At 35.0% G+C, this 22800-nt stretch overlaps 3 protein-coding genes across 3 annotated transcripts; 1 reads left to right on the top strand and 2 right to left on the bottom strand.

The window, feature by feature from the left end:
• Positions 1-810: 810 nt before the first annotated feature.
• On the bottom strand, positions 811-5393 carry LOC8274195 (NADP-dependent glyceraldehyde-3-phosphate dehydrogenase). Its single transcript, XM_002515391.4, has 9 exons — positions 5099-5393; positions 4743-4936; positions 4458-4586; positions 3403-3522; positions 3114-3250; positions 2725-2880; positions 2193-2571; positions 1651-1767; positions 811-1307 (listed from the first exon to the last, which is right to left on the bottom strand). The coding sequence occupies exons 1-9, from the start codon at positions 5244-5246 to the stop codon at positions 1194-1196; spliced, it is 1494 nt and encodes a 497-aa protein (XP_002515437.1). The 5' UTR covers positions 5247-5393; the 3' UTR covers positions 811-1193.
• A 709-nt stretch (positions 5394-6102) lies between these two features.
• On the top strand, positions 6103-9055 carry LOC8274196 (stromal cell-derived factor 2-like protein). Its single transcript, XM_002515392.4, has 6 exons — positions 6103-6563; positions 6861-7001; positions 7462-7602; positions 8142-8191; positions 8284-8413; positions 8716-9055. The coding sequence occupies exons 1-6, from the start codon at positions 6450-6452 to the stop codon at positions 8797-8799; spliced, it is 660 nt and encodes a 219-aa protein (XP_002515438.1). The 5' UTR covers positions 6103-6449; the 3' UTR covers positions 8800-9055.
• Positions 9056-18470: 9415 nt separating this feature from the next.
• LOC8274197 (U-box domain-containing protein 13) lies at positions 18471-21223 on the bottom strand. The gene is made up of 2 exons (XM_002515393.4): positions 20289-21223; positions 18471-19576 (listed from the first exon to the last, which is right to left on the bottom strand). The coding sequence occupies exons 1-2, from the start codon at positions 20888-20890 to the stop codon at positions 18646-18648; spliced, it is 1533 nt and encodes a 510-aa protein (XP_002515439.1). The 5' UTR covers positions 20891-21223; the 3' UTR covers positions 18471-18645.
• Positions 21224-22800: the final 1577 nt, after the last annotated feature.

Below are 22800 nucleotides of genomic sequence, written 5' to 3'. Positions count from 1 at the left end.
ATATTAGATTATATTCAAGACACATGTTATTGGTTCTAATTTGAATATGTCTAATTTTTGTTTTTATATTAAAATATTTAACATTTATATTATTTAATTACATAGTAAAAGTAACTTATTCTCGTTGGTTAATACTTAAAATATGAGTTTTTAAAAGAATAAATACAAAAAAATCAAAAAACGACAAAAATGTTTTTAAAAATAATTTTCAGTTTGAGATCTTAAAGAATTTTAATTTAATTGAACCAATTGTTTATTTACTCGTAAGTACATATATTACGTATTTTGATTTATTTTCGTTTGAGAACAAAATTGAAGCAGGAAAGAAAGTAAAGAGAAGAACATATGAAAACTTCCCTCCCTTTATTTTCTCTGCTGTTGTTTGGTTGAAAAGAAAAAAGGGAGAGAGGGAGAGAATGAAAATAGAATTATTTTCTTTGTTTGAAAAACTAAAAATGTATGTGAGGAAAGACTAAAAGTATATGCAAAAAAAGAGACCGTAGGAATATTAAATTATTAGAATTGATTCTTATTTATTTATCTCTTTGTTCTGTTTCTACAATAGATGATTGCCAGAAGTGATTACTCATTTAATGGAAAAAGATATATAGTAAAATCAGGATTCATCAGTCTAATTTAATATTCTAGAATCATAATCATAAAATTTGATTCCAAATCCAATGGCCTCCACATCAATAAGTGCAAACTTTTTGGTTGAAAAATTGAATAGCTTCTCCCAACAGACTTTTCACACTGTCCAGTTTATGGTCAGCACAGTATTGTGAGTACAAATATAATTGCACATTCTAATGTCTTTGATCTTAGTTCACTAGCTTACTATATTGCAATAAATGTAATTTGTTTCTAACAATGAAATTATTGTTACAAGCAAGCGACATACTGAAATATCATAATATACTAAGTTAAGCCACTACCCTCATCACTCAGGCAACAGCACATTCTTATACTAACCAGACACATTCCGCTATTTTACATGTTGTAGCAGCAACTATACACCCTTTGTTGTCTATGCATACAGAACAGCTAATTCAACTCTAGAAGCTCTAGATGATCCGCACACTGAGTGTACAAGCGAGCGAGCAAAAATGTCGAATGCATGTGTCTGTGCAACTTATTTAGGCCCTAGGCTAGGCAATATCAACCCAGAATTACTGATAATAACTCTTGTTTACTTAACCCATAGTGTAAGAAGGGGTTGGTAAGTTGATCACAGTACTCTTAACTTTCGTCATCATATTAATGCTGTTAGTTATTCCCTGAGAGCCGATGCCACTGTCCTTCAGACCCTGCATGATGGATATTTGTTTACAGTGATTAACTGAATTTTGTATAAGCTAGGTGTTAGCTGTAATATTCCAATTCTGCAAGTTTCTGACGATTATATATGGCAGCATTTTGTCCAAAGGAAGCATGTTTTTATCACATTGCTTTGGAGAAATGCATTATATGTAAAATGGTATTTTCCAGCTCATCATCTAAAGGACTTGATTCTCTTGCACACAAAAGAAAGTTGGATTACATCCAGAGTGCAATTATGTCATTATGCTCAACATATCCAATATGGAAACGGGTGAAAAACAGAAAAAAGAAAAAGAAAAACGATCTGTTTTTAACAGGGACAGAAATTACCTGGAATGGAAAATGATCAGGTCCCCGAGCTGGTGCTGAATTGATCTGCACCGTTCCAGTCTCCATAGCATCACTGATCAAAATTGCTTTGTTTATATCTCTTGTAAAGACGCATCCCTATAAGAACTAACAGCTTAGTTTCTTAAAAAGATAATGATGTATTTCATAATGACAAGAAGGAAAATGCAATGCCTTCTGATATGGATAATCATGAAGTAACTAAATGGAAAATGTATAGACGGGTTAAAATGATACACAATCAATTACGAAAATACAAGTTTGCAACTTTCTCCAATTTATTATGCCGGTAGATATTGCTTTTTTACCTCTCAATGAATGTGGCTAACCAATTACTGGAACCAATATCTTAAGTCCTCAGCTTTCTATTTGTCTAAAAAGCACTATTCCAATTTAAAATAAACACGACAAGATGCAAAATGAGTTAATAACTAAAATTTCAATAACTTAGAAATGTTGCCTAGATTAGAGATGAAACGAAAATGCTCAGCAATTGGACTAGTAAAGGCTGGCTAATAGTATACCTGAAGACCAAAATTACTAGCATTACAATGGTGGATTCCCTCTTCAATAGAGTTTACCCTGATAACTGGCACAACTGGACCAAAAGGCTCCTCCCATGCAATCCTCATATCAGGTCGAACATTATCCAACAACAATGGCCATATGAGGTTGCCTTCTCTTTTGTACTCCTGGCAGAATGTCGCTCCTTTTTGCTTGGCATCCATTACCAACCCTTCTATAAAGTTGGCAGAGGACTCTGTAACAACTGGAGTGATATCACAATCATCCTCAGGGGGACCGACAGTCAGTTTTGCAGCTTTGGCTTTAACTTTCTCTACAAGAATATCAGCAACAGACTCCATGACTAGAACAACCTTGACAGCAGTGCACCTTTGACCACTGATATAGATCACAGTATAAGACTATAAAGATATGCACAAAGGTGTGAAATTGGCTCGTGCAAAGCAAAAGAATTATCGGTAGTGAGTAGAGATGATTAACATGATATTTTTTAAAGCAGTTGCCTAATTGACAAAAGGTTCTTTCTTTCACCTGTAAGAGAAGCCCCCTTTAACAATATTTGCTACAGCTAAATCTAGATCAGCATCTTCAAGAACAATACAAGCATCTTTGCCACCCAATTCCATCTGAAGAGGGATCATGCTCGCTTTCTTTGAGATTGCTATCCCAGTGTCCCCACCTGTGAAGCTGAACAAGAGTGCTTATCAGCTAGGAGATGTTGCTCTTTGCTCAAAAAAAATAAAAGTTTCCGACTCTAAGAATGCTTCTTTTCATGGCCTTTGATATGCATTCCAATGCAAATTGACACGGCAGGATAGAAGCTAGATTAAGAATCAAAGAAATCATGCAATGACATAAGGAAAACCAGAAGAGTTTATGAGCAGCAATGATCCTCAAGTCTCATGAAACTAATATGTTACCTTATACAGTTAACCCCAGGATGCATTGTAAGAAAATCACCAATCTCTGAACCCTTTCCAGTAACACAGCTAATAAGGCCCTTGGGAAAACCAGCCAAGTGAAAGCAATGGATCATGTGAAGTGCAGCTGCAGCACCCTACAGTGAACCAGGTGTATAAATCTATATAATTTGATAAACAAAATTGTTTAACTGAACCTAATATAAGGTTCCTTGGCTGCATTACATACGTAGAATGCAAAATTACTATCACATGTCTGCTATTTATACATGCAAATTTGAATCAGTACCTGGGTTGGCGGCTTAAGGACAAGGGAGTTTCCAGCAATTAAGGCAGGAGCAATTTTTGATACTGCAAGATTGACAGGATAGTTGAAGGGCGGGATGGCTAAAACAACCCCTAGTGGAATCTGCATGCAGGAGGCAGCCCAGCTAACTTGTATAAGAACAATGCAGAGTGACATAAAGTAAAAAAAATTATAGCATTATTTCAATGCATATCCATCTGCTTTCCACTTCCAAGTAGGCTAACAATATTAGAGAAAAAAAGAAGGTTTTATTGACAAGGTGATAGCTTTAAATGTTTTCTTGCATTATGTAACATTCCAGATGTTCTGAGTTTATGCGTATCATATCTTATGGGTTAATAATTTTTTTTTTCAAAACACTTCAACTTATAAGCTTATGCATGTATAAGAACAACTTATGCGTGTTGTTTATAAGCTTGACCAATACTATAGTTTTATACTTTCAAGGGATGGGAATCATTCCTGACCACTTCTGCACATGCTATAGTTAACCTTTAACTCACAGGATATTTTAAGGCATGATATGTAAGAATATCAGAATTTATGAAGAATTGGGTTGTGATAGCGACATCAATGAACCTAATTATCTAATTGTATCAAGGGTTTAAGATTCTATAATAGACAGCTTTATTCAAGTAGGACATCTTCATGACAGTCTCCTTCCTCATTAAAGAAGAACCGGGTCATTTTGGTGATGGGTGAAAATTGGCAACGAAATTCAACAGATATTATTAACAGTAGCATCTTTATGGCATTTTGCCTCTATTCTATGGATATTCCTTGTGTATTTTTATATCCCAATGGAAACTGTGAATGACCTTCACTGACAAAAGCAATCCAAGAAAACAGGCCTCTAATCAGTGGGCAATAGCAAAACCACTTGGCCAGAACTAATTCTACGGACATATAGAAAAATGAAACTAAGTAAATGCATGGGGTAATTAGTTGCTAAATGCCGCTGCCACGGCCTAAACAAGAGAGTTCCCAATCTTTTTCCATCTAAAATTAAGAAATAAGAAAACAAGAACTGGAAATACCTTTGAAGTAAGGCAGTATTTGGTTCTTTCGTTCCCAGGAAAACTATCAGATACTAAAAATCTTCCTTCTCCAAGAATTCTAACCCCTTCTTCAGCACAATATGACACCAGATCCCCAGACCTGACAACCTATGTCAAATGCAAATATAGTATTTGAAGACTGAATCTTCCGATCAGTACATTGTAAAAATTTTAAAGGTAAATTTACTTTATTTATGCGTTAAAGCAAGAACTCTATGTAAACATATTTTGCAGATAAAATGAAGGTTTTGTTTGTTAACATACTTCAGTAACTGCATCCTTAGCTGGTTTTGCAATTTCTTTGACAAGGCACTCTGCAATGGGTACTTTATGCTCTTTCAAGATTGCTGCTGCTTTATGAAGCAATTCTGCTCTTTTCCATAGAGGAGTCTTTGCCCATCCTTTTTGAGCTGATTTCGCTGACTCTATGATCTTGTTCACCTCTTCTTGAGTACAAGCTGCTCAAATATCACAATCAGGAAACAAGAAAATGAGTCGACGAAATCACCCATCAATTTGATCAAAAGATATCATGAAAAGAACAGAACTAAGACCATCTTCTGCATGCTCAGTACTCTACGAAGTTGATGATGAATTAAGAATTAAATGAAAGATTGTACCTTGGACCTTAAAGTGGATCTTTGTGGTAGTGGGATTTATGATAGGCACTGATTTACCAGAAGAAGACTTTCTCCACTCACCATCAGTGTAAAATTTATAAACACCATCTCCATCAACTATATCTGCAAAAACTCCACTTGCTGCCATTGATTGACGATGCTACTGTTAATACTTCTTTTGAGTCAAATTTAATCACTTCCTTTTTTCTTCTTTTTCTTCCTGTGGTTTCTTGGAAACGTGGCAGTTGGTTTTGGAATCTGTTGTCACAAAATTTCAGATGCTACTGTAAGCAAAAGAATATATATATATATATATATATATATATATATATATATATATATATATATATATATATATACTTCAAAAATATATATATATATATACACTACAAATTTTTGATGCAAAGTCTAATATTGACCGCCCAATCTTTCTTTTTCTCTCCATAATTGAGAATGGCATGGCTCATCCAACTGTTATTCAACTGCCTATTCTCAATCATAAATTCAAAAATAAATTTATATTTTAATTTAAATTAAATTTGAATTAATTTTTTTATTATATTTTATAAATTTAGCACATATTTTTATTTATATAATAAATCAGTAGATAAATAATAAATTAATTATAAATAATTAGAATAAAATATTTATTATATATTTTATTTTATTTATTATGATATATATTAATAAATTAAAATTAAAATTTTAATATATCATAGTGAAAATATTTAATTTTTACCCACTACGAATTTAAAAGGTAAAATTGGAATTAGCGAAGCTATTGAATGTAGATCTGAAATCCAGTAAAAACTTAAAACCGCAATAGAAAAGACGACTGCACTAATTTGGGTTAAAAGGATTATACGTACACCTAAAGTCTAAAAGTCAAGGCCTCGACAATGAGTTTCAAGACCAAGCCATACCAAATAGAAGATCTCCACGTCACCGAAATTCCAGGTGTATACATCTCATTGGCCAGAACCAAGTCATCCAACGTGTCCAAACCTCCAAGTCCCTCCTCTTCTCCCTCAAAAACACAGACTTTCTTCCAAACTCTCTCTGTATCTGAATCAAACTTCACGAACCCAAAAAACAAAAGAATTAAAAAAAAACTCATCGATCCATTACAAACAATTCCAACAAAATCTTAAGAAAGCTTTATCAAAATTCATATTTTGATAATAAAATTCCAGTAACCGTGGCTCCTTCAACTCCACAAGCCCCTTATCGAAGAAAGGCATCATCATCTTCGCAATCACAACCACAGTCCCAATCAGCTGCAACAAGGATTATTTACAGAGAACCAATACCCTTTTGGCAACAGAACTGGTTTATTGGGTTGCTTTTCGCGATGGCTATTGCTTTCTTTGTTCTTTCTATTTTTCTCTTCCTTAATCTTGATCTTGATTATGGCTCTTTTACCTCTGCATCTGCTGCCACGTCGTCCTCATCTGAATCTGTTGAGGTTAACTCTTTTATGAGACTCATTCTTTTATAACTTTTTATCGTTATTATTCTTGTTGATTTAAAGTTGTTGTATTTTAGAAAAAAACACATCCGGGTTATTGACTTTAAATGTTTATAAGTTAAATTAAATTGTGTTATTTTCTTAAGTTATTATCTTTTAGCCTCCAAATGTTGAGTTGCGTGGGACTTGGGAATGGAAAAGACAGAAGTGATTATTAATAAAGCTCTTAACTTTAATGAATTGCGGAATGCGGGTGCTTAGATCTCAAGTGTGGTTGCTTTTCTTTTTATTCAGATTACATATGGAACAGTTCTCAAGTTGATGCATGAGAGGACAAAATTTCGACTGCATTCCCATGATGTACCGTATGGTTCTGGCAGTGGGCAGCAATCTGTTACTGGATTTCCTAATGTTGACGACTCCAATAGTTACTGGGTAATTCTACTTTTTTTTTTATCACTTTAAATGTTGCTTCTATATATTTTGGGAAGTCTTTTTTTTTTTTTTTTTTACATTTTTATCAGTAATTTGCTTCAAAGCATGTGTGCTTCATTAGGAAGCAAGTAGTGGTGTGTAGCTTCTTGGAGAGCTGTAATTTGTAAGCCATGATTGGTTCTTTCTTTATCATACTAATTAGTCAGCCCGTACCGAGTTTATAATTGCTTGGTGACAAAACTCCTATTTAATCTTTCTTGAACATATTTTGGATTCTGAAAGTCTCAAGTTCTGGTTTTTTCTTTTCCTTTTGTATAATTTGATTTCATACTGCTGAAATTTGCTGTTTACTACATTTTCATATAAATGCTCCTTTGTGTTTATGCAAAAATGCATTGGTTGTCATTTAAGAACTGTAGACTTTTTTTACTTGTACTTAATATGGGATTTATTCTTGTAGATTGTTAGGCCTCAGCCAGACACGGGTGCCAAACAAGGCGATGCCATCAAGAGCGGGACGATTATTCGCTTGCAACACATGAGGACTAGAAAGTGGCTGCATAGCCATTTGCATGCATCACCAATATCCGGCAACCTGGAGGTTAGTATAAGTATTAGTTTTCAACCCCTGTTTCCTCCACACTTCATAAAATGGATATTTCTTTTCTGAGTTGACAGAGAACACAATGTGGTACATGTCTATATGAAAGGTCCTTTAAGGCATAATATCTACTCAACGACCTAGAGGAAAAGATGTCATGATGATACATGATAGTATGATACAATTGTGTGGAATGGATGCCATAATTCATGATGAACCTTCAGATTAAGGAAGAACTTCCTTGATCTTTAGATGTTAGATATGTTCCAACTTTTTAGGTTCCTGGACACTGTCCTTGTAAGGCCTTGCATTTATTGTGCGGCAACTATGCTTTCAGACCAAGCATTTCCTTGACATGAAACACTATCATTGTGTTTTGAGAAGTCTGTATAGATATGGCTTTATGAACAAGTTTGCTACATTGTTGATGGAGCTGTTAGTCAGCACTGTGCATAAAATATCTTTAGCAGCCAAAGCTTACTGTTTTGGACTCTATCAGTAGCAATATTAACCCAAGCCACTCACTTTTCTGGTTGTAGGTTAGCTGCTTTGGTGGAGAGTCTGACTCTGACACTGGGGATTACTGGAGGTCAGACTGAAATAACAATTCCTCAGGTTTTTCTCATCTATATGCCTATGTCTTCTTATTGTTTGGCAAATTTATGTTGGGTTCTTTTTCAGGCTTATGATTGAAGGGAGTGGGAAAACTTGGAAGCAAGATCAGAGGATTCGGCTGCAGCATGTTGACACTGGTGGCTACCTGCACAGTCATGACAAGAAGTACCAACGGATAGCTGGGGGGCAGCAAGAGGTGAGGAAGAACACTGCTCTAATATTAGTAATATTGAGGAAGTTTGAAATCTTAGCTGTTCAGAAAATTGGTATAGATTGTTATATTAACATATAGGAGTTGTAATCATATATATTTCCCTGAATTAAATATAGTATAGGCATCATCCTTGTTTGATATATATTGTTTGTATTAAAATCTTAGTTTGGCCAACAGTGAAATTGAATTATGGCAATTCCATTGTCGTTTACAAAACTATGTTGCTTCTTATTTTAGTCTTTCTGCTTAGTTATTCTTTACTGATCTTTGAACTTATTATACAGGTCTGCGGTGTCCGCGAAAAGCGTGCTGACAATGTTTGGCTAGCAGCAGAAGGAGTGTACCTCCCCGTTACAGAGAGCAAGTAAAACATATTAAACACTATTAGGCTTTTACTTTGTAAAAACAGGTGCATGGGTTTTGAATTTAGGGGCGGCTGGTGCCTGTTATTACAGTAGCTGTAGATGCTTTATATGAAACGAGGAAATATGCTTTAGAGACCAGGATGTAACACTGCTAATTGCTGTTTCTTTTCCCGCATATTATGTAAACTCTGAAGAAAATACTACCATTTGTGGTTCCTTTCTGTAATATTGATTATGAAGTCTCACGACTTAAGGAACATCACCTTCTCCAACAGTATCAATTCTCATATTCTCCAATACACCATCATCAAATCCCCTTCCTCAAGGACACCACCATCGTCTCTAGCACACCAACTTAAACTTCAATCATAATCTACACAACCCACCCCTCTCTCCTTTTTCTTCCTTTTCTTTTTTAATTCCAAATTGAAAAAGAAAATGAGAAGGCCAAAAATATGGCTGCTACCTTTGCCGTTGCAATAGCTGTCAATATCTCCACTTCATGGTCGCTGCAACTGGAGAAGAAATAAAAGAAGTTGGACAAACCTAGAAGCTGAATGACAATTCCTTTCGAAAAAAAGAAGAAGTTGCATGATAATTGAATCTAATCAACACCATTAAAGGGTTTTATTGGGCTTTCAAGCTTCAATTGGAATGTCACTTGCATCAATGATCATAGACTGGCTTTTTAACCACATTAGTAACAAACCATAAATATTTGCTAAGCACTGCTGGAGCAAAAATCAATTGCCATTGCTGATGCAACGGCAATGCTGCTTCGGTGACGATGGAGATGAGTTAAGCAGCGATAAGGTCGGGGACGAGTTGAGTGGCCATAGTGGTAGCGGTAGCCCAGCAGAGAGGAAATTGATTCTTATTGATTTAATCTTTTGAGTAAATAGAGCAAAGAGCATATCTCTTTTTGAGTGGGTTGATTATGAAAAAAACTGATGCAATGGAGGTTCAATCCGTTTCATTTCCTACTAAGGAATGGGTTATAAGTTGAAGGTTTTGGGTATTTTTGAGTTTAATTGGATTAAAAGAAAAAGGGAAAAGGCTCAAAAATGCCTCTAACATATAATTCCTGGTGCAGATTGGCCCTTCAAGTTTTTTTTGGCCAGTTGCACACAATATCTCGTGAAACGGAGTTTTTAAGCCCCTCTTTAGAACGGAGCCGAAGATCGTTAAGTTCAAATTATATATCCGTTGGTAGGACCCACATGTAAGGAAACAACTTCATAAAGAAGCGGGACACGTTTGGTAGTCATCTTCTCCTTCTAAAAAAAAAATTAATGGTGGATGGAAATTATTGCTGTAAAGAACGGAAGATTGTAACTTGCTGTAAAGAATTCCAACAACCAAATCGATCGATTGAAGGTCGTTTTTTCTAACCCTAAGAAATACAAAAATTACCACTCAACCATATAGCAACGGAGTGAGTTATGGCTATGTTTGCAAGTTGGAGTTAACAGGTATGTTAAAGCGAAACATGTAGGTCTCATTGTTTTATTCTATTTTATTCTGCTTTGAAATGTAATTGCTTTTTAATATTATATGTTGAGTTGTCCCTTTGGAAATAGTGGTCCTCACGTTTGCTTTACCATTGTTTATTACTTGAGCCAATCCTGGAAAATGATTTTAAAGTTTTTATTTTATTTTATGCAGAATGTCTGATGTTGTGAATCTGAGATTTAACTATGTTGGTAGATGGCAATTATATCCAAAAATTGATTATCTAGATGGTGATATTGATATATTTTATGATTTTGATTCTGACTTCCTCTGTTATGAACATATTAAGGATAGATATAGGAATTTGCTTGGGTATGCAAATGTAGAACGCATTTTTGTACTTGAACCTGGAAAAGACATGGAAGATGGATTGTATTTAGTTGAAGATGATGAGAGAATTAGGAGAGTTTTGAATTACATTAGCAAATACAATTGGGTAGGAGAAATAGATTTCTATGCTAATAACTCCCAACATTTTGAACCAAATATTCTGGAAATTGAATGGAATGTTGATATGGATGCATCTACTGCAGACATTAACAATGAAATGCCTACACAGAGTAGCTATTTCAATCCAAATAATAGAGCTGATGCTAGTCAACCTGAGTCTATTGTTACTGAAGAACCTGTTAATAGTTCCAGACCTACAGGCTATATTAGCAATGAGGAAGAGGACGGTGAAGATGATAGTGCAAACATAAATGAAAATGATGGAAATCAAGAATCTAGTGATGAGAAAACTGATCCTGAACAGTCTGCACCTAGAGAGAGAGTCAGGTATGATGAAAGTGATGGGCAAAGCCATTTCATGCTTGGAATGACCTTTGCTAATGCTAATGAGGCTAGACAAGCAATAGCAAACTATGGAGTAGCTCTAGATGTTAAGCTAAAAATCAATCCAAATGAACCATTTAGACTTAGGGTTAAATATATAAATGAGGAAAGCTGCCCTTTTGTGCTTTTCATTTCAAAAGATGGCAAAAAACCTGGATTAGCAGTAAAGACACTAATACCTGAGCATAGGTGCTTTAGGGATTTCTCACTCCCTAGTGCTACTGCTAGGTTTCTAGCCAATTATTTTAAGGGTAGGATTTACAAAAACCCTTTAATTAAGATAAAACAAATGAAAGATGATGCAGAGAGCTTGTTAAAAATTAATGTTAGTCTGGTTAAGTGTAAAAGGGCTAAGAGGATGATAATCCAAGAAATGGATGGGAGTTTCAAAATGAAGTTTGGTTATTTGGAAGCATATGCAGCTGTACTTAAAAAAGAAGCAATCCTGATACAAAAGCAGAGATTGAATTATGTAAGAAAGCATTGAAAAAAGGAAGAAGGGTGTTTAGGAGGATGTTTTTGTGTTTTGATGCTCTTAAGAGGAACTGGAAGGCTGGATGCAAACCTATCATAGGTCTGGATGGAAAAAGGTGTTACTAAGGGCCAGATTCTTACTGCAGTAGGCAAAGATGGTGATGATCAGATAGTGCCTATCGCATGGGTAGTGATAGACAAAGAGAATAAGAATAATTGGAGATGGAGCAGCCTATACTGTAATCTCTGACATGCAAAAGGTCAGCATTTTTTATTTTCTTTGCATGTATTTTTATTTGGGAAAAGGCTGAAAGTTGCCCTTAATGTATAACCTTTGTATGCAACTGGCTAGAAATGAACTTGGAGGGCCAATCTGCACCAAAGGTTATATGTTAGGGGCAACTTTGAGCCTTTTCCCTTTTTTTTTTTTTAACTATACAACCTTTTACAGTATTGGTTACTCTTTTATGCTTTAGGGTCTCATTGATGCTGTGGAGAATGTGTTACCCCTTGCTGAGCACAGATGGTGTACGAGGCACATTTACTCCAAATGGTCTAAGCAATGGAGATGAGGGGAATTGAAGAAAAGTTTGGATTTGTGCTTGGAGCACATTTGAGGAGGAGTTCAAAGATAATTTAGAGCTTCTTGGTGAAGTATCAAAGAAGGCAGCAGAAACCCTTCTGAAATATCCACCCCATTGTTGGTGCAGGGCTTATTTCTCTAGCAGATCCAAGTCATACATGGTGGATAATAACATCTCTGAATGTTTTAACTCCTGGATACTAAAGGCAAGACATAAGCCTATAATTAGTATGTTAGAGGAAATAAGGCTACAAGCAATGAATCAAATTAAAGAAAAAAGAAAAATGGTTGACAGGTGGATTAATGAGTGGAGTCCAGCTTGTAGGGCTTTGTTCCAAGATAATAAAGAAAATGTTTCAGGTTGCAGAGTAGTGTTCAATGGTCAGGATGGTTATGAGATTGGGGAAGGTAACAATAAGCACACAGTCTTTTTAGATAGAAAGTTGTGCACCTATAGGGCATGGGATCTTATAGGAATCCCATGCCAACATGCCATTTGTGCTCTATATCATTCCAAGCTTAATCCTTTTTCATATATCAGTCATTTTTATCATAAGTCAACTTATCTAGCCTCATATGAGTTGCCATTATTGCCAGTCCCTGGTAAAAGGTTTATAAGATGTGAGGAATACCAGGGAATAGAACCTCCTCCATTGACTAAGATGCCTGGCAGGCCTAAATAGAAGAGAATTCAAGGATCAAATGAGCCTAATACAAGCAGTAAAAGCGGAAAGCTTACTAAGAAGGGCAAGAAGCAGAGTTGTGGGTTATGTATAGAAGAAGGACATAATAGAACTAAGTGTTCAAATAAGAACAAGAAGGTAAAATACATAGTTCTGCATCACATTAAGTATTTATATTATTTAATTTTTAAAATTCTAATGACTGCAATTGTTTGCCTTCAACTTCATAGGGAACAACATCAAGTGGTCCAGCTAGCATACTAGCAAGTGGTCCAGCAAGCACACCAAAGAATCGCCTAAAGAAGAACAACAAAGAATCGCCCAAAGAAGAACAACAGTAACTACTTCACCACACCAACAATCGCCCAACAAGCACACCAAATTTTAAGAAGCTACTACTTCAAGACAAAGAAGAATCGCCCAAAGAACCACATCACAACTGAAACTGCAAGAAGCTTAGGAGGACAGTGTGTAACAAATTCAAGGAGGACAACTGGTTTTGGATGTCATGTGGATTTGGATACAGGAAGAACAATTTATAATGTCAGTAAACTTTTCATACTTATTTTTTTTCTTATAAATATTAGTTTGTGGCATGTTTAATATGACATTTTGACACTCACAGCCTGGATAAACTACTGAAAGAGTAATTATTGAAGGTCTAAAAGCAGAGGAAATGGAAACTAATCCTCAAACTAGGTTTCCAATACCATGTGAAAGAGATTTCAGAAGAAGCAAAGAGAAAAGGGATGCATCATCCATTACAAGGACAATTAAATTCATTAGAGATGGCTTAGAAGTTATATTTGCTACTAACCTGCCATTTGAACCTCCAGGACTGCAATGGAGAGGAGGAGTTACAATTACCTCTTCACAGTTGCAAGCTCAAAAAGAGCAACTACTAGGCAGACAGAAGAAGAAAGGCAAGATAGTTAGTAATGCTACTACAATAGACCAATAGTTTACCAATAGTTGACTGGAGCACATTTTCTGTATTTTTTGATACTTTGGTGTTTTGTATCTTAGCAAGCAATCTCTTTTGAGTATTTTGTTGCTACTTTGGTGTTTTGTGCCTTAGAGCTTGCATTTTTTTAAATTTTGTTGCTACTTTGGTGTTTTATGCCTTAGAGCAACATTTAGCTGCAGTAACAGGGGATGCCAGTAACTTTTGTATATTATTGCTACTTTGCTGTTATTTGCTTATGAGCATGTGGTATTGATACTTTAGCTCAATATTGACTACAGTATGCCAATATCATTGCTTTTTGGTCATTGGTTATGATTATCAATGCCGTTTAGCAAATATTTTCCATTTACAACAATTCATTTCAGTGTATAGCCAGTGTGAAGATAGAGAAAAAGATAAAAGGGAAGAAATGAAAGATATTTGCAGCACTTTTACCAATCAAGTGTCATAATTTTATTTTATCAAACCATTAACAAAATTACACAAAAAAAAGGAACATTGTGCCATCAAATCCCTATAAACAATCCAAGCTAATAATGCAATTAACAAGACAACTCTGCAAATCTTTAATTTCTGTTTCCTTGCTAGATTTCAAATTCCTCAGCTGAGTTCACATATTTTCCATTTCAGTTTGTAAATCAACTCTGTAAATCTTCAATCTCTTTCATTTCTTCCGTTTCATCTTTTTTTCTATCTCCACACTTTCGACTTTTACACCACTTCTCGACATTCACACAATCTTTGACGTCCAGAATTTCAACCTTCACGGAACCTTCGACGATTGTAACTTTCGACATTCGCAAAACCTTCGACATTCACATAACTTTACTATCATTGCTTCCTGTGGTTATTGATGATGGAGATGTCGACATTAATTGGAATCAATTGGTTAATTTAGGATTTCTTAATTTTCATGAAAAGGAAAGTGATGAAAGAGAAGGGGAGATGGTGATGGATTTCCGTTGGATTATAGGTCCTACCATTTGCCACCTCACTTCCATTTAACGGAAATTTTAACGATCTTCAGCTCCGTTTTAAAGAGGGAGCTTAAAAACTCCGTTTCACGAGATATTGTGTGCAACTGGCTCAAAAAAAACTTGAAGGGCCAATCTGCACCAAGGGTTATACGTTAGAGGTATTTTTGAGCCTTTTCCCAAAGAAAAAAGATTTTAAGTATGGATGTGAGCTAGCTATAAACATGAAGGGCAAAAAAGTACATTTTCCCTATTTTAGTAGGTTAAAAATTTTGCTATCCATAGGTCTAAATAAATAAAAAAAACTTTGTTGATGTGCCACGAGAAAGATTATAAGTGATGGCCCTATCATCAAAATAATAGATAGTACAATAGGAGTCATGAAAAATGAAGGATCAATGGGTTTCATGGAATGACCATTATTACAGAAACGCCTCCGCAATTCTAAAAAAGGATAATCACTTCACTTGGTTTCTATGGCCCATTCATCAAAATTTCATTTAAAGTAGAAGCCTAAGATATGGGGCAGTTCAAATTTAAACGTATCATCAGTTGATTCCATTTCAACAGAATTAAACGACAGACAATCAACTTACCGTCTCTTACTAAGTTGTTTCAGAGATTTTAAATTCACAAATTATAAGGATGTATCTTTTCCTTTTTACAAATAAGAAATAGAAACTCCAAATTGAAATCTAATTGATATTCTCTGTTGGAGACTTGGGTTGAAAGTGAGATTCGGGCATAGGGGGTTAAATTCTCAGATCACATCAAGTGTTTCTTCATGGTCTTTTTTCTACTTGGTACTTTGCATTGCATTTGAAATTTAATTCCCTGAGCAGGCAGGCACATAGATTAAATTTAATCTCATGAGATTTAGAGCCAATCCTGAAAAAGAAAACCCTCTTTAAAATAACTTCAATAAATTTGTTTAGTCTAATACAAATGGAGTAGTTACTAGAGAGCTAGTTAGCATCTGTGAACATGTTTTAACGGTAAAGATAGCTAGCTATCAAGGCGCTGCTTGTCGGTTGAAAAACGAGGGTATGCTGACGTTGGGAAGATGCTTCACAGGGCAGCAGGACAACCAGGGTCCAAAACCTAAATCGTAAGAGCTTTAGGTGCAAGAGATGGGCCCATCAAATCGGACGGTTGGATCACAGAATTGACACATCATGTTACTACCATGGCATGCATAATAATAATAATAATCTTAAGAGCTGCGGGACCCATTTTTGCTTTCTTGCTTGAGATACAAAGGTTGAAAGGTTAGGTCTTTCATGACCTTGGCTCAACATCTTTCATGGGGATGTCTCCATCTAAATCCTCATGGTTTGGAGGGGAAGTTTCAATTTTGGGGGTCTCACCCTCCATCCCTACTAACACACTCCACCTACGTCGAAAACGAATTTCAGACTGCACTTTACAGGACTACACACTCCATTATTAAGTTATCAACTAAACTGAGAACGTCAGGCCTGAAAACTGCTCGACCAACATAATTTTGTGAATTCCACATGTATGAAATCTTCTAACATGAAAAGAACCAAATCGCAGATTGGGTGTCCTAATAACTTGGCGATTGATAATGGTTAAAGAAATTTCACACAGCAATTTGCACTATTTATCAATTTAATCAAAAGTTAAGTCCCCACCCAACATGCCCTCTCTTTGTAATTCTACTGACAAAAAAAAAAGTCAAAAGTCATTCGTTTTTCATTTTACTTTTCCTTTCCTTTAATGAGCAGGGCAAAGTCATCTTTGCCCAAAACTGGTCACTACAAGACACCAACAGGACCCACTCCTCTTTACTCTCCTCCTTCGCAGTACAATCAATTATTACTAGTTTGTTTTGCTTCCATCCAATAATCCAAGATGCCTGAAGAAGAAGAATCGCTTCTCAAGAAATAATTTGCTGCCAATAATTTGTAATCTTGTAGTATGAAAAACCATGTTTGATGACGATCCCATCTAGTTCTGCCAGCCAGGGTGTTTTGAGGATGAGCATCAACCTCTGTTTTTATCAATTCTCTAGAGGAAACGGAGAGTGATATATTGGCAACATGGACCAGTGACCACTACTGCTAATGTTATCAGCGGTAGCAAATATATCTGCAGAAAAGACAGTAATAAATATCAAACTGGAAGTTGAAACTCACCAACAAAACCTGCTACCATAACTCCCAATAATCATTTTTCTCGGCTCTGCTCCTTCAATGCTAAAGAATCCTTTTATAGCTTTCACTAGTATTTGGTAGAAGCTCCACCTATTAATCCTGTAAGATGAACTAATAGTCATTGCACAACTCACACTCTTTAACAGCTAATAGCTTTTAATTGCCTCGACCTTTCTCCAGCAAAGCATCAGAAGCTTTGCCATTTGGCATATCAAGAAGACCGATGAATTATTGAGCTCCAGAGTTTACAATCTCGTCGAGTAAGGGTACAATTTACTATCATCCAACTTAGCCCTTAATATTACATAAAGCAATTATCTTTCCCAAATTATTGCTTTTATTAATCGTTCCAAAAAGAAGTCACAAATAAGCCAAAAGATTATGAAAACAATTTTTGGGTTACAGCAAATAAATGAATGCAAGAGAGGTTCTTGAAAGATTCTAATTCAGCCATTATCATTTGTCATCTAGTTCCTCGATTGATGATGAAACAACTGGCATAATTTCTTTCCTAGGGTTCAAGTAGGAACCACTCACCCTGAACTAGATGAGCCAAAGCAATAATGCACATTTAGAATAACTATAGTCTATAAGAGGTGCAACTTAAAGTTAAAACACTCAAAATAGCATCTTGTGGTGGAACCAATGGAGTTTCAATTTTTCATAAACATGAATCAAGTTACAAATTTACAACATAATGTTTACATTAATATATAGTAAAATGAAGCTAGAGAAAAGACCAAGAGATAACAGAAAAGGAAATGATAAGCTTTAAAAGATTACAAAATAACCATACCCCACCACGTAACATCACTTAAAATATGTACCTCGTGAGGAGAAAAGGTGCATATATTTTATAAGCAGAGACAGCTCATCTCAGATTCTTCTTTCTTTCCTCGCGCTGTAAGTAGATAAAAATAAAAGAATAGAGCAAATCAGTAAATCAGGTCAATGCACATGTTAAGCAGAAGAGAAGAGTCACAAACAAATGTTTCAAAATTAATCGTTCATGTTCATACTACAAACACAAACATGGAAAAGAATAAAATTTCTTCAACTCTGTCAATCCCAAGATTCCGGATGAACCTGCAGACCCTCAGGAAAAGAAAAAAAAAAAGCCAACACAGTGAAAGATTCCCTAATCGAAAAACAGGCAGTGAACAGGTCCCAATTCTAGAAGAAGAAAATGACCATACCCCCCTCAAAAATAGACGTTTATGGTAGACATAAAATTACAGAGTAGGGTTAGGAGGTTGACAAACATGTATTATTGGTTTGAAAATGACCATTTAGTTACATAGAGATACGACCAGATGAATAGAAAGAAAATCAAACATCCCACTCTCTCGACTTCACACCGACAGGGAAGCATCTCAACGATGAGAGATTAGTCATTTTAATTTAATTATACATTTGAGGGATTATGACCCTAAAACCATTCTATCATGCATCCAGATCGATAGCAAAACATATCACCAAATCATGTAACACATTCAAGTACAATTCCGGAAGAAAATTAAAATATTTACTAAGATTCTGAAATTATACAAAATTTGACACATTATGGCTATTCCATATGCTAACAATAGACTAACTGCAACTGCTGCTCTTCAATTTCCACCAGTATCTTGCTGCAACAATCACCTCAAAATGGTAAACTCTTGGAGGTTGAACTTGCTGTGAGGGACTTAAAATGCTCCGATGGAACGAAATCTTGTGGCAAATTTGCCCTCTTGACAATTCTCATCATATTGGTCTGCAAACTCTGTTGTACTAATTGCTTCACTGCTTTCTTTTCCTCGCTCATCGTATCTTCTGCTTCCTCCAAAAACTCTTTTGAAACTCCATTTGGGTTTGCTGAAGATGATGAAGACCCATAAATAGGAGCAGACACCGCTGCACCCAAATTTCCACCATAATGATCCGAAATTTGCTTCCCCTTATCTACTCTCAGACATTCTAGGATCCTCGAAGCCCTTTTCTGTGCTAATGTGCTACCCAAAAGTGTTAACTCAAGCAATGCCGATACAATTCCAGCCTCAATCATGGCTTGTCTGTCCCCATAGGCTTTATGTGCCATCACCATTAATATGTAAGATGCTTTCTCTTGGCATCCTGGTGAATCTGTCCAGTTCAACACATCTATCAAAATTGTAAAAGCATCTCGCATGGTGCTAATTGCCTTCCTACCTTCTGGTGTAGATACTAAATTGCTTAAAATCGAAAGAATTCTTTCACTTACTTCCATGTCCCCCAGTGTATTCATCAGAAATGGGATCAGATTTGCTTCTACAATAAATGACACATTGGAAGAGAATATTGAAAGATTGTACAGAGCTCTAACAGCATCCTGTTTTGCTTGGATGCTACATTTATGGTCCAAATCTCTAAGGGTATTCACCAAAAATGGAATTGCACCTGAAGAACCTATAATGGGTTTATTCGAGTCCAATGCGCTTAAGCCAAGAAAATTAGCTACTATCGCTTCAGATACAGATGGTTTTGGTGGATATGGTAGTTCTATGATCTTCAGCATTTTGTGAACGGCCCCTGCTTTGACAATTGCAGCTTTATTCCTGCAAAAGAATTCCAGAAAGTGTTCATTTAATATATTTCTCTACAACTGAATTAACAGAAGAATTAAATTTTGGGAAAAGAAAATGAGAGAAGATAACAAAACAAGAGTAAATGAGAAAGGAACTGTTTCAAGAAATTAGCACAGGAAACAGAGAAAGTGACATCTCAGAAAAATTATGAGATATGCATATAGTTTGTGGGTAGAGTTAAAAAAATAAATAAAAAAAAAAAAAAAAAAAACTAGTGCGGAAAAGCAAATCAAAACAACAGTAATATAAGAAAGAGAAAACAGCAAAGGCAAGAAAGTGACGACACATTATCAATCTGAAATCAAAATAGTATCCTAATTAATCTTAATAATGTAGAATTGAAGGGAACAACAACTTCCAAATTATACTCAGAACACAACAACAAAATCATCACACAGAAAACGACTTCTCCTTAGTATCACATTTTATGAATTTTCAGCCTATTCACAAAATCACAGTTACCTCCAAACAAAAAAGCATCTCACAAAATCAATTAAACATTGCAAAAACGTAATCAAAATAAAAATAATAACAAGATCACGATTCGCCCAAATTGAATGTACTCTTATCTAGTATATTCAAGATTACTTAGTCTTATAAGATTATTAGTAGCTCTTTGAGTTCTCGGGCTCTAGCAAAGCCATTAAAAATTGCAAAAAGATAAAAGAAAAAAAGAACTCACGCATCATTGGCGATGGCAAGGTTGAGCAAGGCGTAAAGAGAAGCAATTTGTAGATCAGCATTGTCGAAATCGATCATTGCGACTAAAGGAGGAATAGCACCTAACAAAGCGAGAGTAACTCTAACACCAGAATCTTCTTTAGCCAGCAATCTTACACGAGAAGCAGCTTCTTCTTTTCTCTTACTATCATTCTCAATCTGCAATTCTTTAACTAATGATTTTAACTCTTCTAACTCTTCTACTTTTTTTCTCGTCTCTATTTCACTCTCTGCTTCTGCTACACTCAACAGATCCGATAATTTCTCCGATTTTCCATTTTTCATTCTTCTCGTCTTCTCGATAGCATTTGTAGTGGTGGTAGCGGTAGTGGTAGCGGTAGCGGTAGCGGTAGTGGCGGTGGCTGCTGTGGTGGTGGATGCGAAGTCGTCCTCATGATGGCGATAGCGGGAGCTGCCACCGCAGCTGACGGCGTCAAAGATTTTTCGGCGAAATGAAGATGTCCAGAGACGGAAATGTCTAGAGGTGGTGGAGGCGGGAGAGTGGCGGTCGTTAAGAATTAAGGAGCCGATGTTGTTATTCCGGTGAGTACATTTGGCGGCCATTTGTTCAAGTGTGCGATTATCTTTGTCGCGGAAGCTACATTGCTATTAAAAAAGTAAGAAAAAGAAAAAAGAGAAACCGTCAATGGCTCCGTTTTTGTTTTGATTGATTTATTTGTATGTTGTGTGATAATTATTATAAAGAGAGAGTGTCTGTTTAGTAGAAAAATAGGGATTGTGTTTGTTGGTTAATGTGATCAGAGTTTCTGCAGAGAGAAAGAGAGATTGCAGAGCAAGCTCAGCGCGAGATCAATTATAGAGTGTGTTTTTTCAGAGACTGTGATTTAAGGGTTTGTTTGGATAGTCTTTTTCTTTTTTTTCTTTTCCTTAAAAAAAAAAAAGCATTTTAGAACATGTCATTTTAGATCGTTTCCTAAAATAAAAAATATGATAATACCGAGAAAAGTTAAGTCATCCTACGACTCACAGTTTAGGCTTTTACACGTTTTAGAAAACCGATGATTAATCAAAATAATTATATATTTAATGTGTTATATATATTATAATAAAACAAATAAATATTATAGTTTGTATTACATTACAGTTCTATAAAAAGAGCACATGGAGTTGGAGTGTTGATTGGTAAAAGAGAGAGAGAGAGAGAGGGTTTTAAGTTGAACCAAACAAGAGGGAGGGAGGGTATAAGGAAATGTGATAGCATAAGTGATGACCCATCTCTCAGTAATCACAGACCGTCCTTCTTCTTCTTCTTCTTCTTCTTCCACTCTCTGATCCATCCGTGGCATCCAGCTAATGCGTCAACTGAAGAACCTTCGTGTGGGGCCAAACAACATATGATCAGACGGTCCCACCTGGAATGGTCCGTACGTTTAAACGAGCGAGTGAAGGATGGAAGTGGGGGCCTCTCAAAGTATGTGCAGTGTAGTGTAATACCCCTCTTTGCTTTTCTTTTCTTCTTTTTTCCTTTTCACTTTCAAATATTTTCATCCCAATGAAACTTATTCCTCTTTTTAGATACAATCTTTACATCCACACCGAAACTTTTTGTTTCCTAATGAAATTTTTTCTCACCAATTAGGAATGAGACTCGGACGGACATCTGATTAAATTCTAATAATATAAATTTATAATAAATTTAAAATTTTATTTTATTATTTATATTTAAATATCTGCAAGTATCAATTATCTGAATCTAATTATATTAAAATTTATTATATTTTATTTTATTGTTATTATTCATAATGTTATTTTAAATTTTATTAAATTTATATTTGACTTGTATTAAAATATAAATATTTAACTAATATTTAAATTTGATTAATTTATATTTTTATTTTTATTAATATATTTTATAGTTTAATTATTATAAACAGGTTCGGTAAATGAGTACTCATTTAATTATTCGTATGTTTATATAAACGGATAGGATATCCGCTATTAATTTAAATGTTCATAAATATATTTAATATTATTTAATTTAAACGAATTTTAATCGAATTTGAATGGTATTGCGAATATTTTTATTTAGATTTGAGTTGGGCTCGAATAATAAAAATAATCTTTTAAACATATTTGAAATGAATTCAAGTATGTATATTTTAATCGGATTCGAATACAAGTATCTTTAAATGGACGGACGGATACTGTATCTATTGCTATTCCTACTACCAACTTTCTTTTCAAGGGAATATTTATGGAGTTAATCTTTTTTTAAAAATAAATTTTTTCTTTCCTATGTAAAAAGATTTTCTTTCAAAAAAATTTCATGTTTATTCTAAAACAATTTTTATTTTTATATTTTCAATAATAAATTTGTGTAAATATATATATTTGAAATTGCTAAATTTATTTGTGGTGGTGGTGAAAGCATAGGTAGGTGGCATGGGAATGACTGGTTTGTGATTAAAACCAATGATGCAACCTTTTATATTAATTTTGAAAGAGAAGGGAAA

The sequence above is a fragment of the Ricinus communis genome, chromosome 3 (assembly GCF_019578655.1).
Source record: "Ricinus communis isolate WT05 ecotype wild-type chromosome 3, ASM1957865v1, whole genome shotgun sequence".
Classification (NCBI taxonomy): domain Eukaryota; kingdom Viridiplantae; phylum Streptophyta; class Magnoliopsida; order Malpighiales; family Euphorbiaceae; genus Ricinus; species Ricinus communis.
The sequence above is the reverse complement of the archived record's forward strand: the minus strand, read 5'-3'. Positions and strand labels throughout refer to the sequence as shown.

Bases quoted from the DNA above. Each gene is read 5' to 3' on its own strand.
- LOC8274196 (XM_002515392.4), top strand. From the start codon at position 6,450: ATGGCTATTGCTTTCTTTGTTCTTTCTATTTTTCTCTTCCTTAATCTT. The intron at 6,564-6,860 runs GTTAACTCTTTT...CTTTTTATTCAG, and splicing joins CCTCATCTGAATCTGTTGAG to ATTACATATGGAACAGTTCT. The intron at 7,002-7,461 runs GTAATTCTACTT...TTATTCTTGTAG, and splicing joins ACGACTCCAATAGTTACTGG to ATTGTTAGGCCTCAGCCAGA.
- LOC8274195 (XM_002515391.4), bottom strand. From the start codon at position 5,246: ATGGCAGCAAGTGGAGTTTTTGCAGATATAGTTGATGGAGATGGTGTT. The intron at 4,937-5,098 runs GTACAATCTTTC...ATATTTGAGCAG, and splicing joins GATCCACTTTAAGGTCCAAG to CTTGTACTCAAGAAGAGGTG. The intron at 1,308-1,650 runs GTAATTTCTGTC...TCCATCATGCAG, and splicing joins CTGATCATTTTCCATTCCAG to GGTCTGAAGGACAGTGGCAT.
- LOC8274197 (XM_002515393.4), bottom strand. From the start codon at position 20,890: ATGGCCGCCAAATGTACTCACCGGAATAACAACATCGGCTCCTTAATT. The intron at 19,577-20,288 runs GTGAGTTCTTTT...ATTCTTTTGCAG, and splicing joins CTTGCCATCGCCAATGATGC to GAATAAAGCTGCAATTGTCA.